The 17,150-nt window shown below is 38.0% G+C and overlaps 1 protein-coding gene across 1 annotated transcript in view; it reads left to right on the top strand.

Annotated features, from left to right (window-relative positions):
- The window catches only part of CATSPERE (catsper channel auxiliary subunit epsilon), a 461,049-nt gene that overhangs the window by 328,153 nt on the left and 115,746 nt on the right, over window positions 1-17,150 (top strand). The window contains exons 10-13 of the mRNA XM_007949156.1: window positions 2,258-2,316; window positions 5,055-5,130; window positions 10,191-10,243; window positions 16,145-16,195. Coding sequence (XP_007947347.1) covers window positions 2,258-2,316; window positions 5,055-5,130; window positions 10,191-10,243; window positions 16,145-16,195 — 239 coding nt within the window. The remainder of the gene's footprint in view (window positions 1-2,257; window positions 2,317-5,054; window positions 5,131-10,190; window positions 10,244-16,144; window positions 16,196-17,150) is intronic.

A 17,150-nucleotide genomic window follows, 5' to 3' on the forward strand; every position in this document is an offset into this window, starting at 1 on the left:
GGGCTCAGGACCATAGTCACAGGGGACATCAAGCTCAATTGACATAACATACTACACAAAACATTGTTCCACCTCCTACTTTGGCAAGTAGCAGCTCGGATCTTAAAAGTTTGCAAGCAGCCATCTAGATGCAACAATGGGTCTCTTCTCGTCCAGAGCAAAGAAGAATGAAGAAAACCAAAGATTCATGGAAATAATTAGTCCTAGCAACTGGAACACCATGCGATCCGCAGCCTATATGACTGTGAGATGAGAAGAACTAGACGGTGCCCGGCTACCACTGTCAACCACTTGGAAGGGGATCTATATAGGAGATCTCGGATAGAGAAGGAAAACGATGTGGAACAAAACACAAAATCATTTGGGGGAAAAAAAGGAGGGGGATTAGATTTGCTGGTCTGATAGAGCCTGGTGGAACCACTGAGACTATGGCCCCTAGCTGCCCTTCAGGTCTGGAGTTGAACCCACACCTGTGGTTTCCAGCCAAACAAAATACAGGCATATGAGTTGAACATTTACCTGAGGTAGATATACTCCTTGGAGAGAACAATTACGGAAGAAAGAAGGGCTGTTTATGCACAGGGAGACAGCTCAGGGGGCAGGAGTGCATGGAGGGATAGACACAGGGAAGAGTTAACTATGGGAAGGAAGTGGGAGAGGAGCTTTTGCATGTGGTAAATTGTAGTCAATGTCATGAGACAAAGTGTATCTGAACTGCTGTATGGAAAGTGAATTTGCTCTGTACATTTTCACCCAAATCACAATTAAAAAAAAAAAAAAGAAAAAAAGAAAGAAAGAAAGAAAAAAGAAACCCAATGGGGGTCACTATGCATTGGAATTGACTCAATGGCAGTGAATTTTTAGTTTGTGTCTCTGTTCTTATCACAACTGATTATACAGAATTAAATCTAGGCAATCTTTATCTTTCTTGTTCCCTTTCAATACATAATATATTAAGATTACTGAAAAGTAATATTGGGATATAGAGATTTTAGTTATTATACTTTAAAAATATAGGGCTTAAAATATTCTTCCTCCACTAGCACATATGTTCTGTAAATTGCGTTACCCTCAGAATATAGCATCCTCATGAAATGTTGAAAATTGAGGTTAAATTTGTCCCAGAGGGAAGAAAATAGCATGATGATATGCAAAAAATAGATGAGCATTTATTAAAAAGGACTCAAAAACAACAGAGGAAAGACTCATGAAAATACTTTCCCAAGACTAAGATGCACCTAACCCAAGCCATGGTATTTTTCAATTGCCTCATATGCATGTGAGAGCTGGGCAATGAATAAAGAAAAGTGAAGAAGAGTTGATGCTTTTGAGTTGTGGTGTTGACGAAGAATGCTGAAAGTACCAAGGACTGCAAAAAGAACTAACAAATCTGTCCTGGAAGAAGTGCAGCCAGAATGCTCTTTGGAAGCGAGAATGGCCAGACTTCTCACCTACTTTGATCATGCTGTCAGAAGGGACTGTTCTGGAAAAGGATATCATGCTTGGTAAAGTGGAGGGTCAGTGAAAGAGGGAAAGGCCCTCAACAAGATGGACTGAAACGGTGGCTGCAGCAATGAATGGGCTCAGGTATAGTAGGGATTGTGAGGCTGGCACAAGACCGGGCAGTGTTTTGTTCTGTTGTACCTAAGGTCGCTATGAGTCGGAGACAAAGTGACAGCACATAACAATAAGAACAAGTCTCAAAAATGACAGACAATATGATATCTGTAATGATTTAGAAACCTCAAGGAAGAAATAAAGCTCAGAGACAAGGTTATTACAAAACAAAGAGAGTGAAACAAGTTTTGCTAAATTAAGAAAAAAAAATAAAGAGTAAGAATATTGCAATGACAAAAGCAAATGAGAAGGGAGAGAGGCAATATAAATAGCAATACTACAATGATATGAATCGGTCCGACTCCACGGCACATAACAACAACAACAATGATACAAAATTAAAAGGAAAAATAACAAATTGTTACAATGTCTAATATATACATACATGGGGTTTTGAAATAGAAAAGAAGTAAGGGAAAAGTGCTAAATATGTATTTTTTCTTAGCTAAAGGAAAATTTAAATCTGTCTTGAAAATAAACACTGTCCTAGGAAAACTTGATTTCATGTGATCGACATTAACATGAACCCTACATTTTATTTGACTGGATTTGGACAGCACTATGGTTTTTGGATGCTACTAACATGCTTCCCCCATTCTATCTCCCTGCGCTTACATACACTTTTTATTTTCTTTTTTAGATCGTAACTTTTTATCAGACTCAAAATTACGAGGCAGCAGATAATTATTTCCAGTTACAGTGAGTATGATTTCTTAAAGAATCTATTCTATATGTTACTTGGGTTATTGATTTATAGGTATTTGTCTGTTTAAATAGCCACCTACATTTTAAATAACCAGCATTCAAGTTCCTTTAACTGTCTGAATAGAAGCCATGAAATTAGTTTTTAATTGTAAAAAAAGGTAAACTATTCCTTATAGTTAAATGGAAATCTGACCTGTTTGAAGGTTCTCATCCATTCAAATGAGGATGGGGGAAGGGATGGGCAATTTCTTAATTCAGTAATTTTCTATCATGTTTTATCATTAATTCTCATCCCAAAGTCTTGTCATTTAATTCTTAAGCAAAAACAAGAACTCTAACATCACAGAATGGTTTAAATGTGAGTAGAGTCAGATAAAGCACTACCTTTGACCCTTGGGCTAAGGAAGCACCTAAGCACTTAAATTTGACTGCTAACTAGAAGGTTGGTGGTTCAGACTCACCAGCCAGTCCACAGAAGGAAGAAAGGCAATCTACTTCCTTAAAGATTTACGACCTCAGAAACCCAAAGGGGGTCACTATGAGTTGAAATTGACTCAATGGCAGTGAATTTGGTTTTGGTTTAAAAAAAAAAAAAAACTAAAACTCACTGCCATCAAGTAGATTCGAGTCATAGTGACCCCTCCTTGGGTTTCCAAGGCAGTATCACCACAGAAGTAGATTGCCCAATCTTCTTTCTGAGGAGTGGCTGGAAGGTTTGAACCACCAGCCTTCTGGTTAGCAGTCAAATGCCTTAGGCACTACACCACCAGAGCTCTGGTTTTGGTTTAAGCACTTAAAATTTCTGGAGGAAAACAATCAGCCTGGAATTGTGTCTTAAGGCATTCATATGGTTGTCCATAGAGTCCCTGGGCAGTACAGGAGGTTAATGAACTCGTCTGCTAATTAGAAGGTTGGAAATTTGAGTCCACCCAGAGACACCTCAGAAGGGCTTAGCCATCTTCTGAAAGATCAGCTACTGAAAACCCTATGGAGCACAGTTCTACTCTGACACACATAGACTTGCCATGAGTCAGATTCAACTACACAGCAACTGATTTTTATATAGGAAAAAGTCCATTTTTCTTTAGTCTGCTACTAGTCCAAGTGAGTTAGCATATCCACTTTATGCCAAGTACTTACTGTTGTTGTTGTTGTTTGCCGTGGAGTCAGCCCCGACTCATAGCGACCCCTCCTTGGGTTTCCGAGGCAGTATCACTACGGAAGTAGGATTGCCCAACCTTCCTTCCGAGGAGTGGCTGGTGGGTTTGAACCGCCAGCCTTCTGGTGAGCCGTCAAGTGCCTTAGGCACTATGCTACCAGAGCTCCTAAGTACTTACTAAGTGTTTAAAATACATGGTGAACAAGTAAGTACTTTTCTCACAGAACATATCTCTAGTGAGAGAAGACAAACAGAAAGTAAACAAATAAATAAACAAAGTAATTCCAAATGATAATAAGTGCTACTAAGAAAATAAAGCAGAATGATGTGATAGACAATGCCCAGGAAGGGTAGGGAGAAAATGCTACTTCAGATACAGAAATCAGAGGAGGCTCAATTCATCTCTTTTCCCTTCACCTACCAACTTTTCTCTTAATTCATCTAATGTTGTTGGGTATGTTAGAGTATATTTGATTTTGTGGATATTTACTCAGAATTCTGTAGCTGTAGAACAGACATAGGAGCTCTGGTAGCATAGTGCCTAAGGACTTGACTGCTAACCAGAAGGCTGGGCGTTCAAACCAACCAGTCACTCCTCGGAAGGAAGGTTGGGCAATCTACTTCCATGGTGATACTGCCTTGGAAACCCAAGGAGGGGTCACTATTGAGTTGAATCCACTCAACAGCAGTGATTTGGGTTGGTTTTCTTTTCCTTTTCTTTCTTTCTTTTTTTTTTTTTGGACTCTTAGAATTGATGGAACACAGTACAGTGTTTAAAAATGTACTAGCTATATCCTCACTTTTTATTATGTTTTATAAGACAAATTGATAAATATAATAACATATTGAAAACTGAAAGAAAAGAGGACATTTGTTTGTGGTTAGTTTCTTATGTTTGTTTTCTCCCCATTTTTCTGGAAAAGTAAACGTCTTAGTGTAGGCATGGGGTGTGAATAATGCTTCCAAAATTTCTCTTTTTCTTATTTTTTGAGTCTTCACATTTTCCTCAACCCAAAATGATCCATGTGCTCTTTACAGTCTAAAAAGGCATTATGTTTGACCTACCTTTTGATATCAAACAGCTTATTATGCAGCTTAATGTGGTTCAGAAAACAAATTTCATAACTTATTCTTTATTCCCAGAAGTGTATCAAGAGGGAGTGGGAGAGAATTGGTGGGGTCTAGAGGAGGAAGCAATACTGTAACCACAGCTTTATAATTGTGTCACAAAGTAGGACAAGATGTCAGCATCAGATCTCAATCTTCCAGAGACTAGGGGTGTTAATGAAATAGTGGGATGAAAATGTGATGGATGCTCATTTCTGTTTCCCACTGAGACAGCCCTATGCTAGCCAAAGCATGAGACACCATGAAGTGGGATTGACTCTAAAAGATAACAGTAATGCAGAGGTGCTTAGCAAAAGCAGTGAGTATTTACCAGTACACCCTCCAGGCCTTTAGAACTCTTCAATACCACTGTGTATGTGGAACTTTTCATCTGTCTACATACAGGCAGATTCATGTGTTTCTCTCTTGTGATTCTATACTAACATGCACAGATTGTTTCTCCTAGAGACCAGAACTCAGGTGTTGTGGTTTATAATGTTCGGCCTAGTAAATATTCAAAAGCATGTACAGCATCCCACAAGGTAAGTCACATAGGTAGAAGATTTAAAAAAAATTACTTCAAGAATTCATAGTGATAAATTATGAATAATACAGTAATGCATATTACCTCCATACAACTTCCCTAATTCTTAGCAACATTTTGTAATGTTTCATTGTAGAGATAGCATTATTGGTTTTTTTAAATTATTGTTGCAAATATATATATATATATAACATTTTTCAACTCAAAATTTTTCAAGTGTACAATTTAGTGATATCAATTACATTAATTACATTGTGCAATCATCTCCCATTTCACTTTGTTTTATTTTACTTTGGAAACACAAGTTCAGATTTCTGCCTTCTGTGAGTTTACCATCTACTGTGATATATGTATATAAACATATACCAAAAATGCTAATTATTCATTTTTGAAGAGAAATAGAAATGTGTAAAAGTACTTACAACTGTATCAATAAGCAACATCATGATAAATAGAGAACACACTGAATTTGTCAAGGATTTCTTTTTACTTGGATCACAATCAATGCCCATGGAAGTGGCAGTTAAGAAATCAAGTGACTTATTGCATTTGGCACATCTGCTGCAAAAGACCTCTTTAAAGTGTTAAAAAGCAAAGATGTCACTTTGATGACTAAGGTACACCTTACACAACCCATGGTATTTTAATCACCTCATATGTATGTGGAAGCTGGACAATGAAAAAAGAAGATCAAAGAAGAATTGGCGCATTTGAAATATGATGTTAGTGGAAAATATTGAACATACACCATAGATTGCCAGAAGGATGAATAAATCAAGTACAACAAGGAAACTCCTTAAAAGTCAGGAAGGTGAGACTTTGTCTCAGTGACTTTGGACGTGTTATCAGGAGGGACTAATCCGTGAAGAAGGACATCATGCTTGGTAAAGTAGAGGGTCAATGAAAAACAGAAAGACCTTCAACTATCTATTCAGAGATAGATACAGATAGATAGTAGGTAGAATATATCTATGTTCTATCTATTATAAAATATAATAGATATAGAATAGATAGGTAATAACTAGAATCTATCTATTCAGAGATAGATTGACATAGTAGCTGCAACAATGGGCTCAAACATACCTATTACTTTGAGTATGTTATAGGACGGGAGCTCTGGTAGCGTAGTGGCTAAGGCACTTGACTGCTAACCAGAAGGCTGGTGGTTCAAACCCACCAGCCACTCCTCGGAAGGAAGATGGGGCAATCTACTTCCATAGTGATACTGCCTCAGAAACCCAAGGAGGGGTCGCTATGAGTCGGGTCTGACTCGATGGCACACAACAACAACAACAACATGGTATAGGACTAGGCAACCTTTTGTTCTGTTATACTTAGGGGTGCTATGAGTTGGAGCCAATTCAATGGCACCTAACAACAACAACAGAAAACAGAAATGAATGAGAACTACTAAAGTTGGAAATGATTTGTCTAAGAAGATGCCCATATCTATCCTACATTATTCATTCAAACAATTCAATCAGTTACTCATTCAAAAAATATATTATTTGCCTACCATGTGTCTATGTTTCAATTAGTGTGCTAGGTAATAGGAGTTATGAAGATGAAAAGACTGAGTACTTGCTATAGTAGTAAACATAGATTAGCTTAAGAGAATGTGGTATACACATAAACAGGACAGAGGAGAGAGTGAGCGATTTTGATTGTAAAGGAAAAGGTAAAAAGAAGGTGATACATAAAATGACTATTAAAGAATAAGTAGAAGTTCAGCAGGCTGGTGCAAAAAGAACTCCAGGAAAAGGCATATGGAAAGTACAGAGATAGGAAGTAACAATGCAAGTATTATGAAATTAAAAATATATTCTTAACAAAAATAACATCCTCTGAGTCTATATTACATATTTCAGTATGCCTTCTCTCTTTATTCCTTCTTGGCCTAACTAACTCTCAATGAAACATATATTTAGCACCAAGTCTATGTCAGGCATTGTGTTATATACGTGGGGAATGCAAAGTTAAATAAGACAAGGCCCCTGCCCCGCAGGACCCCGGTACAAGGAACCTGTTCCTACCAGAGGCGGTCCCTGGGGAGTACAAACAGTTAACAGGCTTGGATGCTAACTGAAAGGTTGGTGATTCAAATCTACCCAGAGGCACCTCAGAAGAATGGCCTGGTTATCTATTTCTGAAAAATAAGCTACTGAAAACCCCATGGAGCACAGTTCTGCTCTGACACACACAGACAGGGTCACCATAAGTCAGAACCCACCCAATGGCAACTGTTTTTTTCTGAACTGAGGCAGATGTGATCTATCCTCAAGTGCTGCTGACACAAAGTGCTTCCCCAAGAAATTGCCTGCAGCTGCTTGTCAACAACTCCCTTATCAGCCTAGCAAGCAACTCACCCAGCTTAATCCCTTTATAAAGCAAGAAACCAAAACCTCATTTCTCCCAGTTCCTGCCCCAACCTATGTCTGTTTTCTGTCTTCAGCTTGTTGACAGCTCCACTCTATTCCAATGATGATAACTTCCTGAAATGCTGTGGTTTCTTCCATCCCTTTCCTTCTCCAGCCTGTAGATTTTTTAGGAATCCCTATGCACCCTGTCCTGCACAACCAGTCATTACAAAGGCAGGTTGCTCTAATCTGAGTTCAGATCCAAGTTCTACCACTTATGAACTTGGGCAAGGTACTTACACATTCTGATTGCCAGTTGCCTCATTCATAAAGTAAAAGATATAACACCTTTCTCACAGCATTGCTAAGAGTAGTTGTTGTTGTTGTTATTTGCCGTCGAGTCGGCCCCGACTCATAGCGACCCCTCCTTCGGTTTCCGAGGCAGTATCACTACAGAATTAGGGTTGCCCAACCTGCCTTCCGAGGCTAAGAGTAGTAAATAAATAATAAATAACTTATATACAGTACCCAGAACAGTGTCTGTCACATAGTAATTATATTATACTACTGGTTTCTTCCTTCTCTTCCCTCCTTGGCACACTCCAAGACATGCACAGTTCAAATCTAGCCACCATTGCAGATAGTTTGTATTGGTCCACCCACTGAAACAGAATGGAGAAATACGCAGTGGTCCTTTAGACAATAAGAAAATGTGTCTTTGTGGAGGTACATGCTCTACCTGTGAAAAAAATAAATAAAACTTGTGCACAACTACAAGGTTTGCTTCAACCACAAGGACAATTCTTTCTGCTCCTGTTCCCACAAGCAAGCATGTCATCAGTTTCACAGATAAATATTATAGAGACACAAGGCCCAGCTCTATATGTATATGTAACCAGGGCCTAAAGACTTCTCCAGGCAAACGAAGTTGTTGTTAGCTACCATTGATTAAGCCCCCAACTCATGCACAATGTAACAAAATGCTGCCCAGTGAAGTTAGGTACTTGTTAAACTTGTTGACTAAATGGACTATGGACCGAGCCATTTGAATAGGAGGAACCTGTTGTCTGCGTCACTTAGTCCTGATAGCCGGCAGCAGACTAGCTCTAACAGGGCTGCAGCTCAGTTTTCACCATTCGCCAAGAACCAGGAATGCAATGAGCCATCCTGGAAGACTGGTCCCAAAGTGCAGTAATTCGTTCCAAGATGAATTTTACCAAGGAGGGATGACTACAATTCTGTCCAAGATATTCTCTACCAAAGCGTCTGTGTCAAGGCCCTTTAGAATTCCTGCCCCAGTTATTCTGCCCCAATCAGAAGGAATTTGTTGTGTCTGACTCTGAGGTAAGGCAGGATCAGTCCACCCTGTCTCTACACTGAAGAGAATAATAGTATGCTAGATGCACTCATTATTTTTATTTAGACCATTGTCACAAGCTATCTAGTTAGGTGTCCAGGCCTGGGAAACACATGTCAGCCCTGCTGCAGTGGGTACCCTAGAAAACAGGCTTATTCATGCTTCCCACATGCTGCATCTATCCACAGATGTTTCAAGATCCACCTACAGGTTAGTTCACATTTTTAATACTAGCCATGGTTGTTGATTCTGAGGCCAAGGACAATTTTTGTCAACTAGGACCTGAAAGAGAAAAGATGTTATGAATTAGATCATCAAGTCATACTGGGCCCTGACTACGACAGATTTGAAGACTTCAGTTAGCCATGTACGGATAACTTAGAAGAGATAGAAGATAGGCCCATGTTTCTGAACACATTTACTAGGAAGGCAAAGATTTGATGATAATGGCAATGAGGACTGTGGGTAGAGTTGCTGAAAGAACAAACTCAAGTTCTGTGGTGGATCTAGTGATCCACCTGATCTAGGTGAATAGGGAAACAAAATCCATGAGCTTGCTCTGTGGAATGGACTTTTATATGAAGCCTGAAAGGTCTTGATTTAGTAGGACTGACTGTAAATCCACTAAACATGGCTGGCCATTTCTCTCTGTCTCCACCCTCCTGACTCCCAAGTCCCTCTTAGAAGAAGTGTGTAATGAAAACAAGTAATAGGGCTTTTCCAGGTTTACCTTGTGAAAATATGCAACATACAGTGCCATGTTTAAAGCAGAATGTAGTTTCCAGATACCACTTTGAAAGCCAAGAGGAGGGGTAGGAGTGAGTAAGGTTTCCTGGAGCCAGGTAGAAAACCAAATAGGCATCCCAGTCAAGGGAGAACCAGAACTCTGGCTAAAGAGAAGTCAAATTAGGACCTAGATAGAATAGATAATGTCCAGCGTAAAGACCAAGGCAATACTGGCGTTTAAGACATCATGAGTTTGAGGTTAAGTAGAATAGAAACTTGCCCACTGAGTCAGAGGTGCAAGCTGGAGGTACAGAGTTAAGAGTCATGATTGTAGAGCTGATGGTGAAAGATAACATTGGACCGGTCTGAAAAATGATGTAGGGAAGCAGAAAACCAGCCTTTAGGCCTGTGAGTAAGTAGTAAGAACAAAAGGAAGCAAAGAAAGAGAAAAAAGTGACCAAAGGAGAAGAAGGAAAACAGCAAAAGCCATATAACAAAATCTTATACTTGAAAGGTTATTATTTCAAATCTAAAATGCAATTGCTTTTCACTTTAGTATAATTTTAGATCACATGAATTATAACTACTCAACTTACTATGTATATTATTTCATTGTAGGTGTTCCAAGTAGCTGTTGGCTGTAGTCCCAAGAAATATATTGCTGTTAGAGGGCAAGTGTATTTCTATTTGATTTGTCTTGCTCTTTTAATTTTAAAACAAGTGGTGAACCAAGTGGTAACTGTTATCAATAATAGTTTAATGACTGACATGTCCATAATGAATGCCAATAATGAAAAGCCATAATGAAAACTGACATTGTTGTCCAGTTTCAATTGGTTTAACTTTTTGCCAAGTCAAATACTATACTTGAATCGTGCTAAAAGAATTAACCCCTTTCTTTGTTACCAGGATTTTTCTCCACTTCTCCTTTTATTTATTTATTTTCTTAGGTTGTGTTGGGGCCCCAAGAATTTTTATTTTTGTTTTATCTTCCCCTTCACCCAAAGTTATATGTATCTGCTTTCTAGTTAGTAGTTTGCCCTCTCTTTCCTGTTGACCTCTGGTAACCATCAAAGAATTATTTGTTTTTATGGAAACTTTTTTTCTTTAACAATAGTGATCTTGTACAGTATTTGTCTTTTTCTGATTGTACTAATTTCACTTAGTATAATGTCCTCTAGGTTCACCCATGTTATGAGATGTTTCAGGGATTCATTGCTGTTCTTAACATTACGCAGTATCCTATAGTGTATATTACCAAATTTGTTGATCCATTTTCCATTGCTGGGGATTTAGGTTGTTTCCATCTTTTTGCTATTGTGAATAGTGCTGTGATGAACATACGTGTACATGTATCTGTTCACATCATAGCTCTTGTATTTCTAGGATATATACCTAGTAGTGGAATTGCTGGATCACATGGTATTTCTATTTTGCTTTTTAAGGAAGCACCACACCATTTTCCACAATGGTTGCACCATTTTACAGTCCCACCAGCAGTGTATGAGGGTTCCAGTCCCTCCATACCCTCACCAACATTTGTTGTTTTCTATTTTTATGAGCTTTGCTATTTATGCTGAGGTGAGATGATATCTCATTGTTATTTTGATTTGCATCTCTCTAAGGGCTAATGATTGTGAGCATTTCTTCATGTGCTTGCTAGCTGCCTGAATGTCTTCTTTGGTGACATGTCTGTTCATGTCCTCTACCATTTTTTAATTGGTTATTTGTACTTTTGTTGTTAAGATATTGAAGTTTTCTATAAATTTTAAAGCCCTTTATCTGATATGTTGTTGCCAAAAATTGTTTCCCCGTCCATGGGTTCTCTTTTACTCTTTGTATGAAATATTTTGATGCACAGAAGTGTCTAAATTTTAGGAGGTCCCAGTCATCTATTTTGTCTTCTAGTATATGTGAATTTTTAGTTGTTTGATAGTGTATTTATGTTGAGTTTAAACCGCCAGCCTTCTGGTTAGTAGTCAAATGCCTTACGCACTATACCACCAGAGCTCCCATGCTGTAAATTAGGGCCCCTAAATTTGTTTGCATTTTTCTTTGATAATTTTTATGGTTTTAGGTTGTATGTTCAGGTCTTTGATCCAACTTGAGTTCATTTTTGTATGTGGTATGAGATACAGGTCCTGTTTCATTTTTCTGAAAATGGATATCCAATTTTGCCAGCATCGTTTCTTTTTTTATTATTATTTGGGTGAAGATTTACAGAGCAAATTCACTTTCCATACAGCAGTTCACTATACTTTGTCTCATGTCATTGACCACAGTTTACCACAATGCAACAGCTCCCCTCCCTCTTCCTCCCCATAGTTACCTCTTCCCAGTGTCCATCCCTCCATACTCTCCGGCCCCCTGAGCTGTCTCCCTGTGCATAAGCAGCCCTTCTTTCTCCCATGATTGTTCTCTCCAAAGAGTGTATCTCCTTGAGTTAAATGTTCAAGTCATATGCCTGTATTTTGTTTGGCTGGAAACCAGTGGTGTGGGTTCAATTCCAGACCTGAAGGGCAGCTAGGGGCCATAGTCTCAGTGGTTCCACCAGGCTCTATCGGACTAGCAAACCTGGTCCCCACCTTTTTTTTTTTTTTTTAAATGATTTTGAGTTTTGTTCTACATTGTTCTCCTGCTCTATCAAGGATCTCCTACATAGATCCCCTTCCAAGTGGATGACAGTGGTAGCCGGGCACCATCTAGTTCTTCTGGTCTCATAGTTGTATAGGCTGCAGATTGGATGGTGTACCAGTCTCTAGGACTAATTGTTTCCATGAATTTTGGTTTTCTTCATTCTTCTTTGCTCTGGATGAGGAGAGACCTATCATTGCATCTAGATGGCAGCTTGCTAGCTTTTAAGATCCCAGTCACTACTCGCCAAAGTAGGAGGTGGAATAATGTTTTATATAGTATATTATGCCAATTGAGCTTGATGTTCCCTGTGACTATGGTCCCAAGCCCGCAGGTTCAACTACTTGGTCCCTCTGGGTAGCTGGCTGTGACCAAGCAGTGACCACAACCTTGACTCTTGTCAGCTCTACTATACACCTGGAAATTCTGATCATTCACATAAACTTATAGGACCATTGTCTGTCAACTTTATATATGTTCTTGGATACACCCCCCATTTCATAGACATACCTAATTATTTAGCCTGTCCACTCATCTATCCATCCATATACCCATGTTTGCCTTCACTGACAATGCAGTACTGCATGGCCAGCACCATTTCTTAAAGAAATTATCTCTCCCCATATAATGAGTTTCAGCCCTGTGTCAAAGATCAGCAGTCCATAAGTGTATGGATTTACTTCTGGGTTCTCAATTCTATTCCATTGGTCTGTATGTCTGTTTTGTACCAATACCAATACTGTATAATGGGTTTTGTGATCAGGGAGTGTGAGCCCTTCTCCTTTGTTCTTCCTTAGTAGTGCTTCACTTATTTGGGATCTCTATCCTTTCCATATAAACTTGGTGATTATCAACTTCTCCTTTTAATAGAGCAAGTTTACATTTGTCCCCCTTACCTCTCTAAGCTCTTCAGTTTACAACCTTTCCTAGAGAAATGAGAAGAAACACTTAACTCTGTTTTCCATCTTACTCACAGCAGTTTTAATTTTGCTTCCTCTAGAGAATCTCAAGCTGTGAATTTTGTTGATCTTACTATGGTTCACAATGAAGCACATAGGATTTTCATTATGCTTAAAAATATTTTAAAATTGCCATTTAAAAAATTTCAGGTATGCATTTCAATACTGTTAATTACATTCACCATACTGTACAACCATCGCCACTATTTCCAAAACTTTTTCATCACCCGAAACAGAAACTCTGTGCCCATTAAGCAATAACTCCCTTTTCTTTCCTACTCCCAGTCCCTTATAACTTCTAATCTACTTTCCATCTCTATGAATTTTCCTAATCTAGATTTAAAAAAAAAAAAACCAAAACTCATTGCCATCGAGTTGATTCCAACTCATAGTGATCCCCTTTGGGTTTCCCAGGTGGTAAACTTTTTTAAAAAATGAAAACAAAATGAGTAGATTGTCCAGTCCTATTCTATAGTCCATATAAATTTCTACTTCATGTATTAGGTAACATTTTGTGTCTGGTCTATTTCACTTAACCTAATGTTTTCAAAGTTCTTCCATGTTGTAGCATGCACCAGAACTTTATGGCTGAATAATATTCCTTTGTATGTATATACAAGAAGATTGGTCAATCTACTTCCATAGTGATACCGCCAGCAAACCCAAAGAGAGGTCACTATAAGTTGAATCTGATTCAACGGCAGTGAGTTTGTTTTTTGTTTTTTTTCTAGTGGTTTAGTGCTTACAGTGCTGGGCTGCTAACCAAAGATCAGAGTTTGAACCCACCAGCTGCTCCATGGGAGAAAGATGTAGCAGTTTGCTTCTGTAAAGATTTACAACCTTGGAAACCCTATGGGGCTGTTCTACTCTCATATAGGGCCACTGTGAGTCAAAATGGACTCAACCACAGTGAGTTTGGTTTGATTTAGGTATATATATATACCACATTTTTAAATTCCATTCATCTGTTGATGGACATTTGAATTATTTCCCTTTTTTGGCAATTGTGAATAGTGCTACAATGTTCCTTCACATGCAAGTATCTGAATCTCTTTTTTCAGCACATTGAATTTTGTATTATCCATTTGCCACAGCTCTGCTACATGTGGGAAAATCAAGTTCAGCATGCATAAACCTGTTTAACTGAGGTTAAATGTATAATGGAGGCTAAAACTTTTTTTAAAAATTATTTTCCTTTGAGAGTGGGGATGAAAATAAGGGAGTACTGGCTCTTATATGAGTCTACCTGTGAGACAAATTACTCTCATCCAAAAAAAAAAAGTTTACTCCCCCATGTATCATTCTAATAATATCTTGAATTGTAATGATCTGTTGTTAGATTGATAATTAAATGTTCCTAGCCACTCCTCGGAAGGAAGATGGGGCAATCTACTTCCGTAGTGATACTGCCTCGGAAACCCAAAGAGGGGTCGCTATGAGTCGGATCTGACTCGATGGCACATAACAACAACAACAATCTCATTCCGTAGGGAATTTTGCATTTCCTAACACCTTTGCACACAGAATTTCTTTTCCAGCAGGTGCAGACACTATCTGATATATACAACTTGTAGCTTCCTATTTCTGGAATGGTTTGCATCCTTGCTACTCAGAGTATGGTCCAAGGACTAGCACTGGCATCATCTGGAAACTTGTTAGAAATGCAGAATCTTAGGTAGCTTCCCAGCCCTGTTGAATCAGAATCTGCATTTTGACAAATTCTCCAGGAGATTAGTAGGGATATTAAAGATTAAGAATAACTGCTCTAAGAAAAATATGTCGTATTGCATGCAGAATTCCTTTCCAGGCCCCTGGTTTCCTTCTTCAGTAAGATATAAATCAATTTGGATCAATTCATCAGGAATTTTCAAACTTGGTTATTGATGAGAATTACCGGGAGAGTATTTTAGAAACACAGATTTCAGGACCTTACTCCAGGCCCCTTAGTAAATGATCCATTGCTTTGGAACACTAAAAACAGCCCTCACATCTTGGATTCAAATTGTAGTGAACCTAAAGATTTTAACTGTTTGATGTCCGATGTGATTCAGGAAAACCAGGGGAGTTGTCAATGAAAGACTTAGGTCCAACTGAGTTCAGGGTATAGGGTTATCTAGACCTCCAATATCTATCTAAATAAGGTCATGACCAGGGTTCCTTCTAAGATGTACTGGAAGCAGCCAGTCCAAATTATTAAATGAATAATTTAACTTTTAAAAACTTTATCATTTCACAGATTATAGTTTATGGAAGGTTGGGCAATCCTACTTCCGTAGTGATACTGCCTCGGAAACCCAAGGAGGGGTCGCTATGAGTCGGGCCGACTTGACGGCAAACAACAACAACAACAACATGTGAAATCTAACTAGAAATTATGTTAATCTTAAAATAGCTCCTTATCTGCAGAATTTAGTCTGAAGTAGCAAGAAAGGGAGCTCTGGTGGTGTAGTGCCTAAGGCATTTGACTACTAACCAGAAGGCTGTAGGTTCAAACCCACCAGCCACTCCTTGGAAGGAAGATTAGGCAATCTACTTCCATAGTGATATCACCTTGGAAACCCAAGAAAGGGTCACTATGAGTGGGGTCCGACTCGATGGCACTGTGTTCTTGTTGTTTTGTTGCAGCAAGAAAGCTTGTGTATAAAAGAAAATTAAAAAAAAAAAAAAGTTAGTGTGAAATAAAACACTCTAAAGAAATTGTCTTCTTTTTGATAGATATTCTATGAATTTCAATAAATATATATTAAATATATCAGGTAAATCAATAGATTTAAAGCTGATTTAAAAAAGAAGAAGAAGAAGAAATGATGGGGGCATGTACTAATCCCAGAGATCCTATTCAATAAGGGAAAACTCTGTGATACTCTCTAGTTTGAGAATCACTGAGCTAAATGATTAAATGTTTTATGCATATATATAAGGAATGATGACATTCATTATTATATTTGTTCATAACTTCATTATGTTTTTTTATTGTAGATTTTCTAAAACAGGATGTCTTTGGCACAATTTTTCTTATGTGATTGAAAAGTAAGAAATAGTTTTTAATATAAGCACTAAGTTTTATGTTAATGTAGTACCAATAATTTAATCACTTCATATTTATTCATTGAATTCCTATAGCATCAATGTATTTGGACTGACACTGTGCAGACAGCTTTGGTATTAAACAAAATGTATAAAGACTATAATAGCTTTTCTGAGACAAGAGAGTGACTCATAGTCTCCCCTTCAATTTAATTGGATAAGCAAAGCAAGCTTCAACTTACATATGTGTAGTCTCAAATCTCATATTTTCCCTTCTAGTTGAAGGAAGAAACAAGAATACTTTTTTCCCTATATATTTTTTCTCTTAATTCTATATACCTGTAGCTAAGATAGTTAGAAGTTACAGTTTTACCAGGACAGTATTAGATATAAATATTTTTTTATATTTATATTTATTATTTATATATCTATTTATATTCTAACTCACTTTTTGCTATATTTTGTATTTGTTTTAAAAAAGATTATTCATTAAAGATATCACAAAATAAAATTTAACTATTATCTTTGTTGTGTTGTTGTGACGTGCTATCAAGTAGGCTCAGACTCGTAGTAACCCTACATACAGCAGAACAAAACACTGCCTGCTGGTGTGCCATCCTCACAACTGTTGTTCTGGTTGAGCCCCATGTAACAGCCATTGTGTCAACCCATCTCATTAAGGGTCTTCCTCTTTTTCACTGACCCTCTACTTTACCAAGCACAAAGTCCTTCTTCAGGGACTAGTCCCTTCTGGTAACATGTCCAAAATACATGAGATAAAGCCTCGCCGTCCTCACTTCTTCGGAACATTCTGGGCGTACTTCTTCCAAGACAGATTTGTTCTTCTGGCAGTCCATGTATATTCAGTGTTCTTTGCCAACACCATAATTCAAAGGCATCAATTCTTCATCAGTCTTCCTTATTCATTGTCCAACTTTTGCGTGATGTTGTTGTTGTT

The sequence above is a fragment of the Orycteropus afer genome, unplaced genomic scaffold (genome assembly GCF_000298275.1).
Source record: "Orycteropus afer afer isolate SDZICR_OR568_19922 unplaced genomic scaffold, OryAfe1.0 scaffold00239, whole genome shotgun sequence".
Lineage (NCBI taxonomy): Eukaryota > Metazoa > Chordata > Mammalia > Tubulidentata > Orycteropodidae > Orycteropus > Orycteropus afer.